General features: G+C 39.3%; 1 protein-coding gene across 2 annotated transcripts in view; it reads left to right on the top strand.

The window, feature by feature from the left end:
• Positions 1-4,190: 4,190 nt before the first annotated feature.
• Positions 4,191-25,695, top strand: part of LRRC2 (leucine rich repeat containing 2) — a 72,939-nt gene continuing 51,434 nt past the window's right edge. The window contains exons 1-2 of one of the 2 annotated variants that reach the window (XM_027446668.3): positions 4,191-4,327; positions 15,326-15,471. In XM_027446668.3, coding sequence (XP_027302469.2) covers positions 15,347-15,471 — 125 coding nt within the window. In that variant the 5' untranslated portion in view covers positions 4,191-4,327; positions 15,326-15,346. Of the gene's footprint in view, positions 4,328-15,300; positions 15,472-25,695 lie in introns of both variants that reach the window. The other variant, XM_038171106.2, reaches the window with a different exon arrangement.

Consider the following 25,695-nt stretch of genomic DNA (forward strand, 5'->3'; position numbering starts at 1 on the left):
ATACTCATTTGGTTGTCTGAAGTCTTTTACTGACATGAATTTAATGGCATATTATTATCCAAATCGTAACCAACACACAAACAAACAAAAAAACCCAACACCAACCAACCAAACAACAAAAGAGCATATCTATTGCATTTTTATTTATTGCAATAATTTATTAAGCACATCATGTTGTTAGTATCTTTGATGACTTGTACTTTTTGTATTTTCTATAAAGTGGCACAGCAGGAAAGGTTGTCGAGATAGGGGAATTAAGTGTGTTCCAACTACAGCAGAATTGAAAAAAAAATCTCTTGATCTATGTGTTAATAGGCTTGGTTATCCAGATTAGCTATCTGAGCTGTGGATTCATCAGTATCATGGGTAGAGGATCTACTGTCTTAGGATAGCAGTAGGGTTAGATGAATACAGTGATGCATGACAAAGACTGTATTGCTTTAAGTGAGAGTTGGTCATTGAAAATGATATGGCTGCTATCTTGTGGAACAGCTGGCTTCACATAGTGACAGCTTGGGCATTTTTGCATTTTATTATCAAGACTGGGATGCCAGAAATTTCAGCACTGGCTCCACCTCCATTTGGTGATAGCTCTAGTCTATTGAGTTTCATTATCTCCAGCTGCCAGAATGGAACTGCCTCTTTATGAAATGACTATTTCAGCAGTGCTTCCCAGGCAGTGCTCCTTGTCCAGGAAGAGGACTCACTTGACTGCAATGTTGCATGAGTACACAGACCCTGGCCAGGTCTACTCCATCAGCATGATGAGGTCCAGTTCCTATGGGGAGCATTGCAACAGACCGTGCACTGGGATGCAGAGTGCAGTATGCAGAGAGTACTTTTAGGGAACTAGCCTCTGTCAACCAAGCATGCCTTAAATTGTCTCAGACATGCCAGTAAATTTGGCTGGATTCAGACAAGCCTTTTGTCTGTTGGCTGATCTGTCTACTTCTCAATCCTTTGTGCCTGTTGCCCATACTATCCAAGATTTTCCTTTTATTCGTTGGTATACCAGATCCCTTGTTAGCTCCAAGAATAGACTACAACTTGACTGGATTCCTACAACCTCAGGGGCAAGAAAGACTTTGAATGAAGCTTGTTAGGCATTGATCTAGCTTATATTATATTCTCTGTTTCACTCTTTCCCTCTTTTAGTCTCTTCAGTTACTTGTTATACCTCTCTTCAGTTCCTTCCTCAGTTGTTCTTCCATCTTTCATTTTCCTGTGGAAGACACCTTTTATTTTTTATTTTTCTAAATTAGGCAATTTTGATTTCACAAGCTGATCCTTGCTTCCTCATTCCTTTGTCAGCACAACTCCCAAGACTCCCCTATTCCCCTTCTGGATAGGCTATGATTAGTGTTTTGAGAACAGCTGATCTATGATGTACAACTTAAATGGGAACTGTCTGTTGCTGAGACCCATCTCAGTCTCTCAACATTGAAACACTACAAGACCTGTTATTTTCCTTGGTCAAAATCAACAACTGTAAAATACAGTGATTGATGAATCCTGAAATATTTATTAATATAATTGCTAATTAACAGAATCACAGAATCATCTAGGTTGGAAGAGACCTCTAAGATCACCTAGTCCAACCTCTGACCTAACACTAACAAGCCCTCCACTAAACCATATCACTAAATTCTACATCTAAACGTCTTTTAAAGACCTCTAGAGATGGTGACTGAACCACTTCCCTGGGCAGATTATTCCAGTGCCTAACAACCCTTTTGGTAAAGAAGTTCTCAATATCCAACCTAAACCTCCCCTAGTGCAACTTTAGCCCATTCCCTCTTGTTCTGTCACCAGGCACATGGGAGAATAGACCAAATCCCCACCTCGCTACGGCCTCCTTTAAGGTACCTACAGAGGGAGACAAGGTTGCCCCTGAGGCTCCTCTTCTCCAGGCAAAACAATACCAGCTCCCTCAGCCACTCCTCATAAGACTCGTTCTCCAGAACCCACACCAGCATCGTTGCCCTTCTCTGAACTGGCTCAAGCATCTTGATTCCTTAGTGAAGGTTCCAAAACTGAATACAGTACTTGAGATACAGCCTCACCAGAGCTGAATACAGGGGGACAATCACTTCCCCAGTCCTGCTGGCCATACTGTTTCTTACACATGCCAGGATGCTGTTGGTCTTCTTGGCCACCTGAGCATACTGCTAGCCAACTGTCTATTCAGCTAACTATCAACCAATACTCCCAGGTCCTTCTCTGTCAGGCCACTTCTCTGTCTAACCACTCATCTCCCAGCCTGTAGTGCTGCTTGGTGTTGTTGTGTCCCAGGTGCGGTACCCAAAGAATAATTTAATGTTCCTGTGTTCCAAACAAAAATACAGGAATGTGTTTTTGTAGGCAGTGTGCAAACAAAAATATAGAGTGTGCTTTTGATAACACAAAGGATGCATTTTGTCTGCTCCACAGTATATATGCATATTGCTTCTCTCACCGATTGCTTAGTCAGCTCTTGCAGCTAAAGTCCAATATGCATCACAGCTACAGAAAACTCTGATAGCTATTTGGCAAAAATGTGCTTGTAGGTGGGCAGATGTAAGAGACAACAAATACATCTTAGGCAACTCAGATGTGGTAGTGGTGATCAATAACCTTTTTATCACTAATGTTTGTGAAAAATAAGATGACCAAAGGGTAAGGACTTGTGGTGCAGATTCTTCAGGCATGCCACCAAGGCAGTGAAGCATGCTATATCAAAAAGGTCAGGGTGAATCCTGATATTATCTCCTCCAGGCTTGAAGACAAACTTGAAAGATTAAATCTCCATTTTTTTCCCCCCCCACCCCAGATTTTCTCCTGCTAGTACCAACGTAGTAAGGTTTCAGAGCAAGCACTGGAAACACAGCAATGTAAAACTGGTATATGAATTTTGAGCCAAGCCCAGCTGTTGTAATTAATGCTTGTTATTACTGGCAGTGATGAATAATAAACAAAGATGGTTGGAAAATGCCAGTTCTTTATCAGAAAATTAAATGATATTTTAATTGCAAAGCTGAACTTAAAAGGAAATTAAATCAAAAGCAGTTTTTGGAAATGTTTCTGAAGGAAAACCTTATTTTTGAAAAGAACAGACCTGAAACTTTCTGTTAAAAGCATTGTCTTTCTTTCTGTTTGAAGGTATAAATTTTTAAGTTATTTTTTGACAAAGAAAGATTTAAAAATTAGGAATGAATGGGTTTATTTTACTAAGAATATGACCCAAATATTTGTCATCAAGGTCCTGAGGTCACTGATGGCCTTCCTCTCCCTGCCTGCCTCCTCCACTCCCCTCTCCCCTCCCCACTGTGGCCTCTCCCACCTACCCAGAGCCCAGCATGCCAATTCAGCCCCACTCTATGCCCCCTCCTCTCCATCTCAACATGGCCTAGGATCTCACTACAGCCCCCAGGGCCATCAGACCTTGCCCCAGTGAGGCCACAGAAGTGCTGGTCTGCAGCTTCCCACAGCCCTGTCCCCTCCTGCAGGCCCATCTCAGGGTCTGGCCTGAGCCCCATTCCCCTTCCTATTCCCATCCCTGTCCTGTTACTCTCCCCATGGAGGCGCCTGGATCTGGTGCACCCTCTACTGCCCTTTTACTGGCTGGGGAGGTTGGACCAGCCCAGCTGGCAGGTCCTTCTCTGCTGCACCCATGGGGAGCCCCAGCCCCTGTGAGCCCTCCCGGCAAGCCGCAAGAGAACTGCCAGCCCTCAAGTCACACTGACAAACATGATATACCAGAGTGATATTTTTTTTCAGTGGCAACACTCAGCAAACAGGAATATTGTCATCCATTCTCAGCAGTAGTCATAAAAAAATGAGCAAGTAAAAGTAGTATTTGCTATAAATCAATCATTCAGGGCAACTGCACAGTGAGTGTCTGTGTGCATGTGTGTCTATTTATCTCTCACACTTGTAAGGACGTAGGAAGGAAGACAGAGTATGTACCAGGGGAATACTCAGTATCTTTATTGTGTTGATTCTCCTTTTGCTTTTCCAAGGAAAATACATAAGTACGAATAACATTAGTTCTGTTATACTTTGGTGCAAATGAGATGCTGCCCTCAGCACTGCTGTTTCTCGTCCTATGTTGAGTCATGCAGTATAGATATTTTATCCTGCCAATGCCTCTGCTGTAAGACCACAGATCATGTTATCACTTTACAAATATAGCATATTAGTACATCTGGAAAGCTAGTCACGCTGTGGGGTTCAGACAGGTCTGGCTGGCCACGAGCTGTACTGCTGCTATAAACAACCTCTGTGTCCCAAATTAAATAACCACAGAGTACACTCAGGAGCTCTGGACACTCGTGTTCTTTAGTAGTAGGTAAGTGACAGATTTGCTGATTGTTGTATTTCTTCAGATGTGTGGGGTCAAGGTAGGAAATAGCAGTGAAAGTAAAATGTCGTTATCAGGTCTTTGCTGCTGCTACTGTGCTGTGGATTTTTAAGTGTTAATGGATATGGGAAAACAGCTGAAATGCAAGGCATTAATCCAAAGTGATGTGTTTGCTGGATACCTTTAAAGATAGTAAACTTCACCCCATATGTTTTTTCCTCTAAATACATTTACACTTGTGACAAATCCAAACTGTATAATTTAGGAAAGCTTTCAAGACTCCAGCTATTTGCTCACTCCATGACTCATTTGTAGTAAACCCTTGCTATTACATCTCAAGGACATATGCTGGTGTGTGAATGATTTTCAATAAAAAAAATGGTTGGGGTAGTTAGGTCATATATCTTTGTTGTCTGTCAAAATTTAGAGTGGAACTTAAAAAGAGTTATAGATGTTCAGTTTCTGAAGGCCACTTACAGCTGATCTAACATGGTATAGGAAATCCAACTTGCCAAATATTTTGTGAGCAAAACCTTTAATATAAAGTCAAATGTTGTCATCATTGACATATTACTTTCTGTAGGCTAAATGGTACAGACCAGTTCGCCTCCTTTTGGTAGTAGTTAACTCAGCACCATTGCCAGGATCAAAAAGGATCCTACCAAAGAGTTTCATTCACTTTGCTCAGAGAGAAGGTGGAGGTGAAGAACTGCTACAAGAAGGATGCCCAGCTGTCTATGCCACCTGTTTCTCCTATCTACAGGCATGGGAGAATATGGTGGAAAATTCTAAGGCTACATCAGTGGCCAGGGAAGAAAACTGAGGAAATACAGCTGTGGTGGGGTTTGGATCACTTAAGCTAAGCTAACTTAGCTGCTGAAGTAGTTAAAAACAGCATATTATCTTGCTTATCTAAATTGTTTGTTCTATCATCTTAGATCATGTAATCTGAGTTCTTAGGCTATGAGCATTTTACTCAACATATGAGTAAATTTGAAATGACTAAAAGGCTTGAGTCATAGGTCAGACATGGGTTTTTACTCACTTTCTGCAACATGGGAAGATGCAGGTAGTAGGATAGGATTCTTCTTAGTTCAGTGCATGGAAAATGGACCTAGAGAGCAAAAGGACATAGTAAAAATTTTGTCTATTCTCTGTTATCTGGCTATTCTCAATTAGGAAATGCAATCTAAAATAATATTTCTAATGGTGTCACCCATAAAACTAACTCCACAAGCTGCTGCCAGTGTATGAAAGGTAACTCTAGTAGTCCTTCTTCCTGGGGATGGCCAAAGCCCATTATCCATATGATGAATGTAAATAAGTCAATTAAAGGTTCTGCTAAAAAAAAAAAAATAAAAAAAATCAATGACATAAAACAGGTCTGAGAACCCTGAGACTGTAACTTTCTGCTTAATTAAAATAATAATATATGAAAGTTTCCATGTTTTGTTCATTGGTACTGTATGCAAATTTATTTGTCATGTGTCTTTGAATAAGTAATTGATTTGGAGTATTTCTAACTCATAATACATTCTCTAGCTTTTTGAGGATTTTTTTGTCTACTACCCATGACAATTGTTTTCATCTGCTGATTACAGCTATATTCGTAGATTCAACAACTTTTAAAAATATGTAATATACTTTTGAGCTCACTGTTATTCCTTTGAAAAAAACAACCTTAAAATACATCCCCATCAGACCTCTCTCAATCTTAAGAGAAATAGACCTCTCTTCAGTAATGCCCTGTGAAAAAATAAAGAGTGATTTGTGTCATAGACATCAGTCCAGTGTTTTGTTAGCTACATTGCCAGTGGAAGAATCACCTTGAATAATTAGTCAGCTCACTGAAGTGTTAGGGGAATACATCTGTAATAAATCCCCTTGCGTATGTAACATCTATCATGCTTAATGGTAAACATATCAGTGCTACAAGAGTTGAAGTACAAGGATTCAGCTGTAATTCAGCTGTTAATTAATCCATAATTAAAGACCTAATTAATGAATAACCCAGTGAAAAATTATCTGAAAATCAAGATGTGAAGACTGGAGTGATAAAGGGGAATCTTTGTGAGACTGGTTATTTTACATCAAGAATACCAACTCATTAATGAAAACTGTCAGTAAGATATTGTGCTGCAGCACTGGACAATAAGAAATATGCTTAGAAAAATGTGTGGAAACCAAGCTCAGCCCTTCAATGTCTATATTCACTTTTTTTTTTTTTTTTTTATGTTTATTTTAATGATCATTTGTACTTTTTTTTTTTTTTTTTTTTTGATGTTCATAGTTAGTTATTCTTACCTGAAGTATAAGTAATAGGTTAAGAAAAAAATATTTGTTCAATTAGCTCTGGTATATAAACTATGAAAAAGTTATTTATTTATGTGTTAAAGAGGCTAATGTCAGATTTTGTCCTTAAAAAACTCTTTTATATAATAAATAGAAAACTCAAAAATAACTTGATTTATCAGAGCATTTAGGATTAAGACCTGTGATATGCAAATACACTAATTTCTGAAATTAACTTCAGTGAAAGCTGGACTACTAAATAGTTTGGAAATGTTGCTGTCTATGTTTGTTTATCTAGGAGCTGGCTGCCTGAGAATGCGCTGTTGAGAGAGCAGGAGGGAACATTTCAAACTCCCAAAACATCTGGGCTTGTGTCCAGGTGTCAGGACTGCTTTCTCAAGCCTGGAGCAGCTTGTTCCTTTTCTCTTCTATGTACTTTGTGGTGCAGCAGCATTTACTGGATCTCTGCAGACCCAGGGCTTCTAGGGGATTACCTGCCATGATGCACAGAGTTTCCCTGCCTACATGTTCTCCCTTTAAGCATGCATATATGATCTGAGGTGTGATCTAACTTGGATCCCTTACCTGAAACTCTGACTGGTAAATCTCACATTTGGCAGGTTTAGCTACAGATAAACCTGCAAAACTTCTGGGGAGAATAATTCCCTGATGGTGTAGAGTAAGCTCTTTTTACCAGCAGAAGTACTGTGTAGGGAAAAACAGCTTCCTGCTCTGCAGTCCCCTCCCACTTCCAAAGTAGCACTGCCCCATTTAAGAATTGTGCAGTTAGCATACCATAGTTGTATTCTGTGGGCAGTGTCACCCTTTCAATTGCTCTTGAAAGCGTCGTGCATCTGTAATTTAATCTTTCCTTGATAACACAAAAAATGTGTTTAATTGGTATACAAATGTCAGGTTCCTTTTGAATTATTTAAAGACTCATGAGATAAATAACTTGATCATTCTGAAGCATTCAATGTGTGAGTCAGCTTACTTCCTAAGAAATTATTTGCAGGATTGGTAGGAGACATGTTCACTCATGCTTTCCCCTATGTAATCCTGCCAGTAATATTCATGAAACCTTAGCAGATCTCCCACATGGATTATCTGAAAGAAAAAGGGCTCAAGTGAACAAGACCATTAAACAAATTGAAGAAAGAAAAACATTAATATTTTGGCTACTCAGCAATGGAAAGTTTATACAGTGTTATTTTTGAAGGCAACTGAGACCCATATAAACTCTGAAGGATTGTAACAGAGACTAATATTAGCTGTATTAGTAGTTAGCAGAACTATGTTGGACAGCTTTCTGACTAATGAGATGACATGGGTTTTGTTCTATAGAATACACACTGCACAGGCAAGTTGGCCAGTATTAACACTGACACCATCTGTGTTCGGATGAGGCTGGACTATAATATAATAAAGCAAATGTAATTTTGGCATATGACTAACTGTATTAAACACACTCTAGACAAGACAGAGATAACCTTGACAAACAGCAAGAAGCTTTAAAAGAGTTGATATAGTCAGTTCTGGAAGGCCATGTGGTCATCATATCTAAGATGACTCTTACCCTATGCTCCATGACTTTCCTTTCAAAAGATGTTGCTTCTCAGAGCATCTATATACCTCAGGTGCTGAGATGAAGGCAGAAATGTTGCAAACTGTTCATTCAATGAAACTGATGATCTGAAGTGCACTTCTATAGGGTTTCTGTGTGGAATTCAGTGCTACTTTTAGCTTGCCTGTCCTTAAGCATTTTGCTTCTTCAAGATAAGACAGGTCATGCTATTGTGTTGAACACACAGGTAACTTACATGAAACTCCTTCAGCATCAAAGACAGAGTTGCAGAAAAGCACTCCCATTTAAACAAACAAACAAACAAAAACCACCACAACAAAAACAAAATAAAACAAGTTGCCTGAGTGGTCCAGCATAGCCCAGTTTTGCCCAGTTTTGCTACACTTCCAGATGTATTGCAAGTTATCATTTTTCTCCTTTTTCCCAACCCCAGTTAAACATCAAAACAAAACAACAAACAAAGAGTCAAATTCTCTGGTAACAGAGGCCAAATAAGAACAAAAACAACAGAGTGGTCAAGACAGCAATGGCTGTTGTCAAAAATGTCCAGGGAATTGCCTAGCAGGTCTATGACATACCTGTAAATCATAGAATCACAGAATAACAGAATAGCTTGGGTTGAAGGGGATTTTAAAGAAAATCTAGTTCCAACCATCCATTAGATCAGGCTGCACCATTCTAATAGATCAACATCCTTCTTGTGCAGGGGACCCCAAACACAAGGGGATGACATAGCAGTAACTGAAGGGAGCGAGGGATTTTAGGAGGTAGCATACTAAATCTGAGAATAACCATACATAGAAATAATAAAGATTATAGACGTTACAAGGCAGATGCCTTCTTTTTTATTCTGTAGTTTTTCAACACCTTACCAAACAGATTTTAGTCTAGAGCTCCTGGGTCTTGCTACTGTGGAAAGAAGTCCAAGGGGGATGCTAGAGAGCTGTCTGCGTGCCTTTAGGTTAATTTACACAATAAAATAAAATAAATGATAAAATAAAAGTAATCCATGAATATACTTAAGCAGATGCTTTAACAAGAAATAACATTTGGCATTAATGTTTTATTATTTCAATGAAAACACAATGAGTGTCATCACTAAGATTTTGATTTTTTTTTTTTTCTCACCTAATCCTCCAAATGCTTAAGTGTGTTAGTATCCTTAAACACATAAGAAATGCCTTTGATTTTAATAGGTCTGTTTATATATGTAGTAATATGAATAAATTTTTTACAAAATAGTAAAATAATAGTTCTGTCTTCTTCTTAAGACCAGAAATCACAATAAAATATTTCTAAAGGTCTTTCTTTTGTTCAGTGCTTACAGGGACAACATATAGCAATCAGAGAATTAAAACAATACAGACAGAGTGTCATTGTGTAAGCATGCACATCTGCTCAGCTTCAACTGGCTCAAAGAGGCAGTAGATTATTAAATTGCCTGGAAAGAAATAAAAATTGGTTTCAGTGTTGAATTGGACCCTGAAGTAGAGAAAGGCTGAGAGACTTCTTGAGGAGAGGGGATTTTTAAGGTTCTCTAGTGAAAGCATGGGGCTCTGGAAAGATGACATTGAGAAAAAATATTGTAGACATTGTACCTCAGACTGAAAGCACAGCCCTCATGGGAAGAAAAGTAAATTCCATGTTTAGAATGTAGATTGGATAAAAGTTACTTTTAAAGATTCTTGTGTATGCATTATTGATGAAAACTAGGTATGACGTAGCCTATTATTGAGGAAAAAAAATATGTTGCAATAGCCATAGTGCTGAAAGGGATTTTTTTTTTTTTTTTAATTTTTAATATGATTATTATTAAAGATAATATTTTGTTTTCACTTTCTCTTTCCTCTTTCTCTTTCTGAGGAAAAGTATAAAGAGAAAGAATGAGAAAAAGAAAAGGAAACTTCTTTGCCATTAGTTCAAGTTTCACTGGTTAAAGACTCTATTGTCACTTTGCCACATAGTGCAAATACTTATTCTTAAAAAGCTCTTTTAATGTTGAAAGTAATTACTTAAAATATATTTTACTTAAAAATCTTGCCTAAAAAGTAATGTGTACCTAATTCCGAAAGGAAAACATTTCAATCATTAAAAAAAATATTTAACCTAATAGTCAGCTTTGCTTCTGAGCTAACTATTGTGAGAAGAATTAGATAAGAAATAAGGTTGACTTCCCAGTATGTTGTCTTTTAAGGATATTGATTAAAGCCCTGTAGATTACTTCTCTGGAGGTGTAAATGGCCAGGGATAAGATCATTGGCTTCCATAGGCGCACACAGAGAACTGTTTTTTTTTTTTTTTTTCGCAAGTGATTCTTTTGTAAATTACATCTTTGCCTTCTCTCTCTCTCTCCTTTTTTTTTTTTTTTTTTTTTTTTTTTTTCCCCCCTCTGGAAAGCACTGTGCTATCATACACTACTCAAGAGCCTTACTTTTGTGATCTATCTCACTAATAACTCATAAGATTGAATGAACATTATAACAGTACATCATATAAGAAAGGTGAGCTGATGATCCACAGCATATATAGATGTAGATATCACCTAAGGAAGATGACATTAGGTTGCAAACTCTGCCTCGTTATGAAGCAGGGCTTTGCAGATGCTGGCTCCATGGTCAGGACTTGTCCTTATCAAAAACAAAGTTGCCTATTACTTGTGGAAGAAATAAATTGTATATGAATATCTCTATCTGTCTGTCTATCTATCTATCTATCTATCTATCTATCTATCTATCTATCATCTATCTACTTATCTATCTATCTATCTATCATCTATCTACTTATCTATCATGATTTTCACTTACTGCTTTGTTGATGGGTTGGGTAATCCTCACAAGAATGACCAAACTAGTCTTTAATGAACATGTATGGGGTGTTAAAGGAGCAATGCTGAATTACAAAAGAATGGGGAAACTGGAGGGAGAAGAGGGCTGAAGTATGTGTATAACAACCATCTCTACACATCCTTCTTTTAGTGTGGCAGTTGGAATAGGTGACTGCTTTGAGTGTGGCAATTTGATTACGTGACCCCCAGCGCCCCCTTCACACATTCTGTGATTAGTAACAAAGGGTAAAATATACATAGTGGTTATCTGTGAAGATTCTATGTATGGGAAGGAAAACAGGTGTGGAATGCTAGTTGAAGGGAAGTTAAAAGAAGTCTATAATGAGGCATGTCTCAACTCAGAGGTAACTTCCCATCTGTGACTACAATGTGATAGATTCGGTTCTTGTGCAGGCCTAATACAATGATTGGAAGAAAGCAATTGTTGTGTGTGAACTTGAATAGGATCATCTCTATGTTCTAGAAATAGAAATTACTTTTGGTAGCTGTTTTCTCCATCTCAAATTCTTTCCACACATGAGTAAGCACCCTGAAGAACCTGCTCTTGGTATCAGATTAGTCTAATATCTTCCTGCTTGCCAGACTCCCTTTCCTGGACAACATCTGTAACATCTCATAATGAATGGCACCTGAACTTGGAGAGAAATATGGTTAATTCTTTATGCCCATGTTTCATGCCATCCTGGTTGATTCTCTTTGTTCATATTTCAGCCCAGGATAGCTCTGTGAATTTTGTTGAGTGGCCTTTTCTAAGCTCTAGCTAGCAACAAACTTTTGTGTTTATCCTGTTGAACATTTCTAGAACCTTACCACCATATGATCTAATCAGGATTTGTAGCTCTGTTCATTTTGAACAGATTAGTCCTCAGGAGTTATGATGGACACCTCTCACCTCCCACCCCTATTCCTCTTGTACTTGGACATTGAAGAGAAACTCCAATGCATCACTGTTTAATCCAATATGTGGATAGAAGTTGTATAAAGTTTTCCATCCTGAGCATATAATAAATCAGTGTCTCAATAAAGAACAGATGACTTAACATGAGAGACAGGAAGGCGGGGAACAAGTCAAGAAAATAGAGTACTTTCACAGTTCATTCAGACTTTTTGTTGATTAAGGCCATATAGTTCCAGCAGAGGTCAAGTGTCCAGCTGCCACTTCACTGTCTCTCAGCAATTCAGCTCCTGCAATAGCCCTTCTACCAAAACAGAGTGCTATGAATTGATCTATTAAAATGAATTAGATCCTGAAGAGTGACTGCAGCTACTGTGAGGGGGAAGTTCTGGTCACCGTGTTTCTTGATTTAGGCAACGGAGGAGAGTGCTTTATTTTAGGTGATAACCAGTTTCCTATAAATTAATTGTGAAAACATTTTAGGAAGGTGTGTCTGATTATAGATAAACCATTCCACTGAGAATAAGGTCACCGTTCTCATTACACTGCTATTAATGGGGTTTTGACTCAGCTGTTCTCAGCAGTCAGTTCCAGGTAGGCTATGAACAATTTTTTGCTTCATTGTTAATGTTTGTAAGTATAAACAAGCAATGGGAGAAGTTTTATGTTCACCAAAGATAGCAGATATCTAACCATCCTAAAATACAGAAGATTTTGTTGTCCAAAAATATCAGTCTCTGTGTATCAGTATCTCTGTGCTAGCACTTGGAGGTTTTTAGTAAGGATGTTTCTTACTAACACGACAAATAAGGTGGACACGTAGGAACTTTTCCTTTTGGTATACATCTTCATAATTCATTTTAATCCACACTACGTGTCTTCCAGAGGACATTACGGTGTTTTGCTGGCTCAGAAGATATTATTCCTCTAAGTGTTATGTATTATAGAGAGATCTATATGTAAAGAGAAAAGGGACAGTTATGATAGTACAAGAGGAAAAATGCAGAAGAGAGAATATTTCTCTCTTCCTCTTCAGTATTATAACAGAAGGACAGAGAAATTGGGCCATTTTCAATAGCCCCAACTGAAGGATGTAGAGCTTGGAAAAAATTATCACAGGCAGGTCTGAGAAAAACATAATAGCTGAAAACTTTAAATACCCAGTAAAGAAAACGACAGATTGCTTTGTCAGTTATCAGTGGATGTTCCAATGGTGCTCCCTGCCTCCCTCCCTCCCTCCCTCCCTCCCTCCCTCCCTCCCTCCCTCCCTTCCCTCCTTCCTTCCTTCCTTCCTTCCTTCCTTCCTTCCTTCCTTCCTTCCTTCCTTCCTTCCTTCCTTCCTTCCTTCCTTCCTTCCTTCCTCCCTTCCTTCCTTCCTTCCTTCCTTCCTTCCTTCCTTCCTTCCTTCCTTCCTTTCTTCTTTTCTCTTGTGCTCACTTTCTCTCTCTCTCTCTCTCCCTCTCCCTTATCTTTCTTTCTTTTGAAAACTGGATGGTATAATAAAAGTGGAATCTAATCTCAATCTATGGAAACCTCGAAGTATAAATAGCTGATTTTGCTTTTCTCATTTTCTATATGAAAACAATTATTTTTAAAAAGCTTCAATGTTCTGTTTTGTAAGACTTGTTCACAGTGGTCCAGCACATGAACTAATAATGACAGAAATGACCTGTACCTGTATTTCATGAAAAAAATTGTGTTGTGAGGATTACACCCTCACCAGTGACTCCGGACAAGAGAGCAAGAGTGCTGTTTTACCTGTTTCTCAAGATTTATACTTATATTTTTTAGTGATTTGTTTCCTTTTTGATACTGAACCATTCCTACAGATTAGTATGGGACACCATATTGCTATTCACACTATATTTCATAAGATGCAAATCCAAGGTTTTCTCTTGTGGTAGTTAAAGGTACTCCAGCATGTTTTTTCCCTCCTCAAGTTGCAAGATGATACAGTTCCTATTTGGCCAAGCTCGGTGATGTTCCCCTTTAAAGAGAATGAGAACTTTGTGATGAACTTTGGGAAAATAAAGTTTCTTTTTTTTTTTTTTTTTTTTTTTTTTTTTTTTTTTTAACTGAATAGGGAAGGATTGGTGAGCTGGGATCCAGTTCAGCTCAGTTCTTAACACCACATTAAAGATGGCCTCAGGTTGTAATACTTTGGTATTAACTCCTGAATTGTTGGAAGATTAACTTGGCATTGCTAGTCGGTTGAGGGAGGTGATAACTGCTCTACTCTGTGCTGGTATGGCCTCACCTAAAGTATTGTGGCCTCACCGCAAGTACTGTGTGCAGTTCTGGGCACCACAGTACAAAAAGGACATTAAACCGTTGAAGAGTGTCCAGAGGAGGGCGACAAAGATGGTGAAGGGCCTAGAGGGGAAGACACGAGGAGCAGCTGAGGTCACTGGGCATGTTCAGCCTGGAGAAGAGGAGGCTGAGGGGGGACTTCATTGTAGTATACAACTTCCTCATGAGGGGGAGTGGAAAGGCAGATGACATATTCTCTGTAAACACCAGTGATAGGACCGGCAGGAATGGTGTTAAGCTGAGGTAGGCGAAGTTTAGGCTGGACATCAGGAAGAGGTTCTTCACTGAGAGGGTGGTTGCACACTGGAACAGGCTCCCCAGTGAAGTAGTCACTGCACCAAGCCTGTCTGAATTTAAAAAGTGATTGGACTGTGCACTTAGTCACATGGTCTAAACTTTTGGGCAGACCTGTGCGGTGTCAGGAGTTGGACTTGATGATCCTTATGGGTCCCTTCCAACTTGGGATATTCTATGATTCTATGACTTACATGTCCTAGTAAATGGGGATCTTATCTTTGCAGAAGGTAAGTTTTTATTTTGTGTTATAGGACAGATCTTTTAACTAATTTCAGAGATAAACACCTACAGTTACAGTAGGACAGGATTACTTATGTCCATAAAAATCATTATGGTAGGAACTCAAGACGGTGTGCTTTTGCATGACTTATGATGAATAAATACTGTATTAGTTCTCATTTTAACACTAGTTACATAAATTGCTACAACCACAAAGTCCTTAAAGTTATTTTCATTAGTGTTACTTAATCAAATTGGTAGTTTATTGCAACTGTGTCTTCATCTTTGACGGGGAAAAGTGCAAGTATTCCAGAAAATTTAACATTTATCTGTAGCTATTAATTTTATATAGAAATACTTTGTATATAACATTGATTACTGCTAGCACAAAACACTACAAAAAATAGGTAAGATAGAAAGCATGTTATGTTAATGTTTCTTTTGATTTTTTTTCCCTTTTAAGCTTAACGAAACATGATTGTTCTGTCCCTTATTTTTCTCATTGTTCTCTCCCAAAGTGATCATGATGGCTTCTTCTTGCAGGAGAAGCTTAATGTCAACAGTATGGGTCATCAGGTGATAATATTTGACTTTTCTCTCATAAGAGGACTGTGGGAAACTCGAGTTAAGAAGAACAAAGAACGTCAGAGGAAAGAGAAAGAAAGATTAGAAAAAAGCTCATTAGAGAAGTAAGCCAAATTTTCTTTCTTTCTTTTTCTTTCTTTCTTTCTTTCTTTCTTTCTTTCTTTCTTTCTTTCTTTCTTTCTTTCTTTCTTTCTTTCTTTCTTTCTTTCTTTCTTTCTTTCTTTCTTTCTTTCTTTCTTTCTTTCTTTCTTTCTTTCTTTCTTTCTTTCTTTCTTTCTTTTTCTTTCTGTTTTTCTTTCTTTCGTCCTTTCTTTCGTCCTTTCTTTCGTCCTTTCTTCCTTTCGTCCTTTCTTCCTTTCGTCCTTTCTTCCTTTCGTCCTTTCTTCCTTTCTTCCTTTCTTCCTTCCTTTCTTCCTTCCTTTCTTCCTTTCTTTCTTCCTTTCTTTCTTCCTTTCTTTCTTCCTTTCTTTCTTCCTTTCTTTTCTTTTCTTTTCTTTTCTTTTCTTTTCTTTTCTTTTCTTTTCTTTTCTTTTCTTTTCTTTTCTTTTCTTTTCTTTTCTTTTCTTTTCTTTTCTTTTCTTTTCTTTTCTTTTCTTTTCTTTTCTTTTCTTTTCTTTTCTTTTCTTTTCTTTTCTTTTCTTTTCTTTTCTTTTCTTTTCTTTTCTTTTCTTTTCTTTTCTTTTCTTTTCTTTTCTTTTCTTTTCTTTTCTTTTCCTTTTCTTTTCTTTTCTTTTCTTTTCTTTAATTGAAATCATTATTATCCACTACATTGGAATATACTAAGCATTATCAGACTGTTTTTTATTTGTGTGTGTATTTGTGTGAGATTTCTTTATTTCATACTGCTTTCTCATAAAGGATTTTAAGAGAAGTATAATGCATTCTATGTTCTAACTATGCATGTATTTCATTTGCCCCATTCTTTCCTATGTAAATTGTGATTTAGTGATGGTGTATTTCACTTGTCTACTGTGAAGATTTAATCTGAAGAGAAAAATCATACATTTTATACCTTTCTAATGCTTGTATGCTATATTGCTTTTTACTATGGAATTCATGAAAACATGCTCATAAAATACAGTATGGCAAAATACTTAAAATCTTACTGAGTTGACAAGAGAAGCAAAATGATTGCAATAAATGGACATATAAAAATATTTCTGAATAGAAGAGAGAACGTAGAAAAACAAACAAACAAACACTACCAGAAGATTTTTTTTTGTTGTTCAGATATTAAAAAGTCCCTTGATTATAGAGCTTATACCACTAATCGTTATTATATATATATATTTAACTTACTGTTTCTTTAAGCAATATTTTGCTTTCTTTATGTATGTCCCTATTAGAGACACTGAAATATTACACTGTGCTGGCAATATTAGAAATATATGACATCGTTTTTTCCCCTCTGAGAAGAGAACAAAGCAATAAAAATCACTTTATGCTTTAAAAATAAAATACACAAAGTTAAACAGTGCCCTCATTTAAGGATACTAGCTCTTGGTGCAACATTTTGAAGATCTGACTTAAAGATTCTGACTATCAGTGCAGCTATGCTGACCTTGTAGCAGAACAGCTTGGTTAAGAGGAGATCAGGGAAATGTACAGTTTGATTGCCTTTTCTGTATGAACTTTCTCTTCAAAACATTCATAGTGACAATCTTGCTTCTCTCATCTTTATATAAACCCTATGTTAAAAAACATAATCCTAAGAAAATAAAGAAGAAGAAGAAAAAAAAGATCTTCCTTCAGATTAACAAGAATAAGTTTTCTTTTTGGTATGAGCTGAGGGGCAGAGGAAGTTTGCTGTTGTAAGTGTTCATGATGGTGGAAAATAGAAGTGAAGCCATTTGTGTTGAAATCTCATTAAATCTGATTTCTGTCCCAGCTGTTATATCACAGAATCAAAGAATGGCTGAAGTTGAAAGGGACCTCAGACGGTAATCTGGTTCAACCCCCCTGCTCAAGCAGGGACACCTAGAGCAGGTAGCCAAGAACCATGAGGACCATGTCCTGGGAATTTTTGAGGATTTCCAATGAGGGAGACTCCATTACCTCTCTGCCTAACTTGTTCCAGCGCTGACTCATTTTCACAGTGAAGAAGTGTTTTCTGATGTTCAAAGGGAATGTTTGGTGTTTCATTTTGTGTCTACTGCCTAGTGCCCTGTCACTGGGCACCACTGAGAAGTCTATACCTCTGTCTTCTTTACAGCCCCCCTTCAGTTATTTATATTAGTTGATGACATCCCCACTGAGCCTTCTCTTTTCCAGGCTCTTCCAATATTTTTCTCATATAGATGCTCCAGTGTTTTAGCATCTTAAGTCATTTGATGGACTGTCTCTAATAGCTCCATTTCTCTTGTATTGTGTTGTGGTTTAACCCGGCCGGCAGCTAAACACCATGCAGCCATTCGCTCACCCTCCCCCCTCCCTCTCTGGGACGGGGGAGAGAAATGGAAAGTGAAGCCCATGAGTTGAGATAAAGACAGTTTAATAAGACAGGAAAATAACAATAATAATAATAATAATAATAATAATAATACAATGATGATAATAGTACTACTAATATGTACAAACAAGTGATGCACAATGCAATTGCTCACCACCCGCTGACCGATGCCCAGCCTAACCCCGAGCAGTCCGGCCCTCCTCCCCCAGCTAGCCACCCCTATATATTGTTTAGCATGACGTCAGATGGTATGGAATACCCCTTTGGCTAGTTTGGGTCACCTGTCCTGGGTCTGTCCCCTCCCAGCTCTTACTGCACCCCCAGCCTGCCTGTTGGCAGGACAGAGCAAGAAGCTGAGATGTCCTTGGCTTGGTATAAGCACTGCTCTGCAACAATTAAGACATTGGGGTGTTATCAGCGCTCTTCTCATCCCAAGCCAAAACACAGCATTCTACCAGCTACTAGGAAGAAAATCAACTCTGTTCTAACTGAAACTAGGACATATTGGGAGACAAGAGCTGGACATAGTACTCCAGGTGAGGCCTCACCAGTGTTGAGTTGAGAAGGATTGCCTCCATGGACCTGATGTCAATGTTCGACCTAATGCAGCTCAAGACACCATTCATCTTTGTAGTGGCAAGGGTAAATTGCTGTCTTGATTCCTATTTCATTTTCTGCAAAGCTACTGTGCAGCTTGGTTGCTCCAGGATGTGCTTGTGTTTGGTGGTGTTCCTCATCAAATTCAGGACTTTGTAGTTCTCCTTGATGAACTTTACAAAGTTGTTTTCAGCCAATTTCTAAAGTCTGTCAAGATCCCTCTGATGGCTGCATGGACCTCTGGTGCATCAGCCTCTACCCTCACTTTTGAGTAATCTGTGAGTTTACTGAGGGTGCAGTCTATCCCCTCATCCAGATTGTTACCTAAGCTGTTAAACTCGACTGTACCCAGTACTGACCCAAGGAGTACTGCACTTGTTACTGGCCTCCAAATAGACTGTGCCACTAACCACTACCCTCTGGGTCTGTCTGCTTAGCCACTTTTCAGTCCACCTCATTGCCTACTTATCCAGCCCATATTTCAACAGCGCCTCTGTGAAGATCTTATGGGGGACAGTGTGAAAGGCCTTACTGAAGAATGGGAGGACAATATTCACTGCTCTTCCCTCATCCATTAGGCCAGTCATTTCATCATAGAAGCTTATCAGGTTAAGTCAAGCATGACTTCCACTTGGTGACTACATGCTGACTACTCCTGATGATTTTTTTTCTCTTTCATGTGGTGGGAAATGGTTTCCAGGATTAGCTGTTCCATCAGTTTCCCAGGGATCAAGGCGAGGCTGAGTAGCCTGTAATACCCTGGGCCTCCTTCTTGATCTTCATGTATATAGTAGTGACAGTTGCTTTCCCCTGGTCTTAGTGCAGTTCTCCCAGTTGCCAAAATCAACCACAAAATTTTGAGAGTGGCTTTGCAGTGATATCTGCCAACTCCCTCAACACTTTTGGATGCACCTCAACAGGGCCCATGGACTTGTGCATGCCTAGTTTGATGAAGTGTTCCCTGGCCCTATCCTCTTTCATAAAGGACACATCTTCCTTGATCCGACATTTCAGCCTGGTCTCTGGGGCTTGGAGTCTGGTCTTTCTGGCAAAAACTGAGGAAAAGAAGGCCTTCAGAACCTTGTCCTTTTCATTGCCCTCTATAATCAGGTCTCCCATTGAATTCAACAGAAGACCCACATTTTCTCTCGTCTTTTGTGTTGATGTACTTGTCAAAGCACTTCTTTTTGCCATTCCTGGCAAGATTCAATTCTATTTGGGCTTGAAGAAGTTTAAAGTTTGTACAATTCTGTGGCAAATAAAGCAGAAAACTTGCTACATTACCTCTATGTCTGCTATTCGCTCATGGGGTGCCACTGCAGTCTTCTTAAAAAGAGTATTATGGTTAGACATCCATGTGTGTAACTTCCAACTGCCTATGCCTTCAGAATTGATGTAATGTCAGTCCCAATGTCAACACCCCTTGGTCATCTTTTCTTTGTCTTTTTTTTTTTTTTTTTTTTCTTTCTGGTTTTCTGTGATGCAAAAGATAAATTCTTAATTCAGTAGTATAAAAGCAAACCAGAGGTGCCAGATGTGGGGAACTTCTTTATGTAAGAAGGAAAGAAGGAAACTTTGTATGCTCTGGTAATTTCAGCTCTCACATTTTTGGTCAGCAGCACAGGTTAAAACTCATTGTGAGTTGTGTTTTCCATTTAGACGAAAACAACAACAACAAATCCACTACCATTCTCCTTTCTGTTTTCACTTATGGTTATTTGTCAGTACCCTTTCAGCTTAAAGGGTAAAGCTTGATGGTCTTTTCTGCTTTTTTCCACTAATGATGTTCAAAGTCATTCTGCTATCTTCCTGCACCAACTTGAAATTTAGGGAGGAATTTGGGAGGTAATTTAAGATGAAGCAGAGAAGCAAAAGGTTCTGAGAACATCTGATGCATTCACAAATGATTTTTATTTTTTTCCTCTAGGTTGTAATTTGCATAGTCTTGTGTCTTGTTGTGTATCCTCCTGTTAACAACCAGATTCCTCACCAGTTAATTCTACTTTTAGAACTCCTGGAAAAAAAAAGAGCCTCTGAAATAATGCTTTGGTTCTGGTTGTGAGTGATCAGTATTTCACTCACTGAGATAAATGGCAAATTTCACATTCATTCTTATGATGTAGGCACTGTAGAGTGGATAAAGCTGATACAGTAATGGTCAAAGTCATAAAAATACTGGAAATAAAATACAAAATGCAGTTATAAGAAAAATCTTGTTTATTTTATGAGGCATGCTGTGACCTCTGGCCTTCAGTTTCTAAAGGTCAGATTACAAGTTAGATGTTTTTCAGTGCTTTCAAAAACATGACAACATATTTCTTGTTGTAAATTTGAAAGTATCTATAATTGTAATTACGATTAAATATCTAACAGAAATAATGTCTCTCTGTGGAAATATATATCATTAATTCAACGAGTTGCATATGTCACCAAATTCTGGTATTCCCTTACTCAAGGATTAAAATGTTACCACTGTCAAGTAGGTCTTCTGACAGTCTAGTGCTCATTGTCAATTCAAAGAAAGAAAGTATTTTGGAAAGCATTGTAACCCAAAATGTTAAGTCCAAAAAGACATTCAAAGAAGGCAATTTCCTAAACTGAGGACTGCATTCCAGCATTTAATATTCTAGATATTTACTTATGCCAGCAGCCAGAGTGAATTCCCAAGTAAGGCTGAAATTAATAGAGTTTTCCTCCAAATATACTTGTGTAACAGATGAGTTTGGAATCTGGCCTGCAGAGTTGTTTTTTATTTTTATTTTTTCCTTTTTTTTTATTATTATTTTTTTTATTATTAACAAACTCTTGTTTTTCTCAAAGAGGTTATAATTCACTAATGCCCTTGAGACTGTGCAGCTCCTCATCAGCTGTGTTGCTATGAAAAATGACCTGATAATATATTGTGAAATGTAGTGTGTGTTATTTGTGGAGAAACTCCCAATTAACCTCTAGGGAACTTTGCTTGCCTTGGGGAAAGGTAATTTAGTTCATGCAAGGTCACTAAGCAGTCATGTGTAAGATATTTCTTACTTCTGCCTAAAGATTTTCTACGACAGAAACCAACCGAATGCAAAACTTGAACTATGTTTGCATTAATGGTGAGAACTTGCAAAAATTTTGGGAATTTAGAGCTTCTAGAGCTGATGTAAAAGCAGCTCGCTAGTGAAACCTATTTCTACAGAACAGTACACGGATAATATTGCAAGGAACTCATATCTGTCCCTCTGAAATAGAACCATAGACTCCCAGAATGATTTGTGTTTGAAGGGACCCTGCAGATATCTAGTTCAACCTCCTCTGCCTGCCCCCCCCACCATTCTCCCTACATCATGGGTGGGGACAACTTCCACTAGACCAGGTTGCTCAAAGCCCCATCCAACCTGGCCTTAAACACTTCCAGGAATAGGGCATCCCCAGACAGCTTAGTTCATTGTCTCACTATTGTCGTAATAAAGAATTTCTTCCTAATATCTAACTCAAACCTACTCTCTTTCAGTTTAAAACTATTAATGGCTGTTCTGTCACTACAGTCACTGATGAAGAGTCCATTTCAAGATTTCCTATAGGCCCTCTTCAAGTACTGGAAGGCCCCTATAAGGACTCCCCAGAGCCTTCTCTTCTCTAGGTTAAACAATTCTCAATCAGCCTGGCTTCATAGGAGAAGTGTTCCTCAGGCACCTACCATCAAATCATTGATACTCTGTCAGATCAATTTGTGTGGAATTAATTCAGTCCTTTGTCTCCCCTTTGGCTTTGTTGGACTGTAGAAATGCCATTAAATACTTTAAGGGACCTCTGTTTTTGGGGTGCAGATATAAATCAGCAACTGAGTATGAAAAAGTAAAAAAGAGAGACAAACAGTACATTACTGTGGAAAAGTAATTTCATGTTACTTACATGTATGTTCTTTATCCCATTAGGCATGGCCACTCTAAATCCATAGGTTATCAAACACAAAATGTACAAAAAAAAAGTGCACTGTTGTCTGATTATTTGTTTATGGAGGTCCATATTATGAAAGGAAATTTGTGTTAAAGCACTGTTTTGCACTACATTGTCTAGATTCTGGCAATGGTGAACAATCATAGAATCACAGAATGGCTTGGTTGCAGGGAACTTTAAAGAATATCTAGTTCCAAAACCCCTGCCACGGGCAGGGATACCACCCACTAGATCAGGTCGCACAGGGCCTCATCCAATCTGGTCTTGAACATTTCCAGGGATGGGGCATCCAGCTTCTCTGAGCAACCTGTTGCAGTGCCTCACCAACCTCTGAGTGAAGAATTTCCTCCTAACCTCTAATGTAAATCTCCCCTCATTTCCGTTTGTCCAGTCATTGTCTGCCTGAGCAAAAAGTTGCTCTCCATCTTATTTATAAGACCCCTTTAAGTATTGTAAAGCTGCAATAAGGTCACACTAGAGCCTTCTCCAGGCTGAGCATCCCCAGCTCTCTCAAACTTTCTGCACAGGGGAGGCGCTTTGTCCTTTGTCAACTGATGCAGTCACTCTGTCCTAGAAGGCCACTACGTAGGCCAGGCATGATTTGCCTGCCATGCTATCTGTCTCAGATCACCTTTGTCTTACATGCACCTTGACATTGCTTCCAGGAGGACCTGTTCCATGATCTTGACAGGCACAGAGGTGAGGCTCACTGGTCTGTAGTTCCCTGGGTCCTCCTTTCTACCCCTTTAAAAACTGGAGTGATGTTTTCCTCTTTCCAGTCATCAGGGACTTCACCTTACTGACAGGACTTTTCAAATATGATGGAGAGAGGCTTGGCAACTACATCAGCCAATTCCTTCAGGACCCTGGGATGCATGTCACCAGGCCCCATAGACTTGTACCTGTTTGTTTTCATCAGGTGGTCTCAAACCTGCTCTTCACTTACACTGGGAGAGACTTTGCTCCCCCAGCCCCCATCTATGGCTTCAGGGAAACAAGAGATGTGGGAAGCTTGAGATTGGCAGTGAAGACTGAGGCAAAGAAGTTGTTGAGTACCTCAGCCTTCTCCGTGTGTGTTGTTATGAGTTGTCATCCGTCTGAGGGGGAACACTCTCTTTGGCCTTTCTTTTCTGAGCAATATACCTATAGAATCCCTTCCTGTTATTCTTTGTACCCCTTGTCAAGCTCGGTACCATCTGTGCCTTGGCTTTCCTGATCCTGTCCCTGCACATGTGGACAGCATCTCTGGCCTCTTTCCAGGCCACCTGTCCCTGTTTCCACTGCCTGTTTTTCCTTCTTGCACCTCAGTTTGACCAGCAGAACTTGCACAGCCGTCCCTGTTTTCTGTGCTCCACACTTGCTTTCTTACACAGGGGTACATCGAGTTCCTGTGCTCTGAGAAAAACATTGTTAGGGAGTGGCCAGCTCTGTTCAGCTCTTTTGTCCATAAGGACAGTGTTCCAGGATATCACACTCACTAGGTTTTTAAATATCTTGAATTTCACTTTTAGAAAGTTCAGGGTCCTGACTGTGCTCTTTTTCAGGCCAGTATTCCTCAAGATCACAAACTCTAGCAGGGCATGGTCACTGCAGCCTGGATTGCCTCCAGTCTTGATCTCTTTAATGAACTTGTCCACACTGGTGAGCACCAGGTCCAGTAATACTTCTTTTCTGGTTGGTTTGTCTAATACCTGGATCAGGAACTTATCCTCATTGCACTTCAGGAATCTCCTGGATTGTTTATATTCTGCTGTGTAGTTTTCCCAGCCTACATCTGGGTTGTAGAAGTCCTCCATCATGATGAGAGCATGCAAGCATGATGCTTCCTGTAATTGAAGATAGAATGCCTCAGCCACAGTCTCCTCTTGATCAGGTGGCCCACAGTAGACTCCAACCACAAGCCGTCCTTTATGGGTGTGATCTTTAACTTTCACCCACAAGCATCTCTTGGCAATCAATCCCTGCCACAACAGAGAGGGCAACACTGCCTCCCCTCCTTCCCTATCTACCTCTTCTGAAGAGCTTATAGCCCTCTATTCCAGTGTTCCAGTTATGTGATCTATCCTACCACATTTTCATGATAGCAATCAGGTCATATTTGTCAAATTGCACCATGGTTTTCAACTTCTCCTGCTTGTTTCCCATGCTGCATGTGTTGGTATGAGGGGAGTTCCCACTGGACTGACAGCTAGCAAATGTGATGCCAATCTACAAGAAGGGACAGAAGCAGGATCCAGGAAGCTACAGGCCTGTCAGTTTGATCTTGGTGCTGTGGAATCTGATGGAGTAGATTATTGTGAATCCCATCACACAGCATCTACAGGGCAACCAGGTAGTCAAGGCCAGTCAGCATGGGTTTATGAAAGGCAGGTCCTGTTTGACAAACCTGATCTCCTTCTATGACAAGGTGACACATTCAGTGGATGATGAAAATTCTGTGTATGTGGTCTACCTAGACTTCTGCAAGGTTTTTGACACTGTTTCTTCCAGCATTCTCCTGGAGAAGCTGGCTGCTCATGGCTTGGATGGATGTATGCTTCATTGTGTGAAAAGCTGGCTGGGTGCCCAGGCCCACAGAGTCGTGGTGAGTGGAGTTAAACCCAGCTGGAGGCCCAGTCCCTCACTGCTCAGTACTGGGGCCAGTTCTCTTCAATATTTCTATCAGTGATCTGTACAAGGGGATCGAGTGCACTTTCAATAAATTTTCAGACAACACCAAGTTAGTTGCAAGTGTTGATCTGTTTGAGGATAGGAGGTCTCTACAGAGGGATCTGGATAGGCTGGATTGATGGTCTGAGGCCAACTGTATTAGGTTCAACAAGGTTAAGTGCCAGGTACTGCACTTGGTGCATAAAAATGCCATCCAATGCTACAGGTTTGGGAAAGAGTTGCTGGAAAGCTGTCCAGCAGAAAGGTGCCTGCGGGTATTGGTCAATAGTTTGCTGAATATACGTCAGCAATGTGGCCAAGAGCATCCTGGCATGTATCAGAAACACCGTATCAGAAACAGGACTAGGGAAGGGATTATCCCTATGTACTCAGTTCTTGTGAGTTGTTGCACTTTGAATACTATGTTCAGTTTTGGGCCCCTCATTGCAAGAAGGAGATAGAGATTCTGGAGTATGTGCAAAGAAGGGTAACAAAGCTGGTGAAGGGCCTAGAGAACAAGTCTTATGAAGAGTAGCTGAGGGAGCTGGGGTTGTTTAGCCTAGAAAAAAAGGAGGCTCAGGTGAAACCTTATCACACAGTTACCTTAAGGAAGATTATAGTGGGGTGGATATTGGTCTCTTCTCCTAAGAATCAAGTGATAAGACAAGAGGAAATTGCCTCAAATTGTGCC

This window comes from Anas platyrhynchos, chromosome Z, assembly GCF_047663525.1.
Source record: "Anas platyrhynchos isolate ZD024472 breed Pekin duck chromosome Z, IASCAAS_PekinDuck_T2T, whole genome shotgun sequence".
Taxonomy (NCBI): Eukaryota; Metazoa; Chordata; class Aves; order Anseriformes; family Anatidae; genus Anas; species Anas platyrhynchos.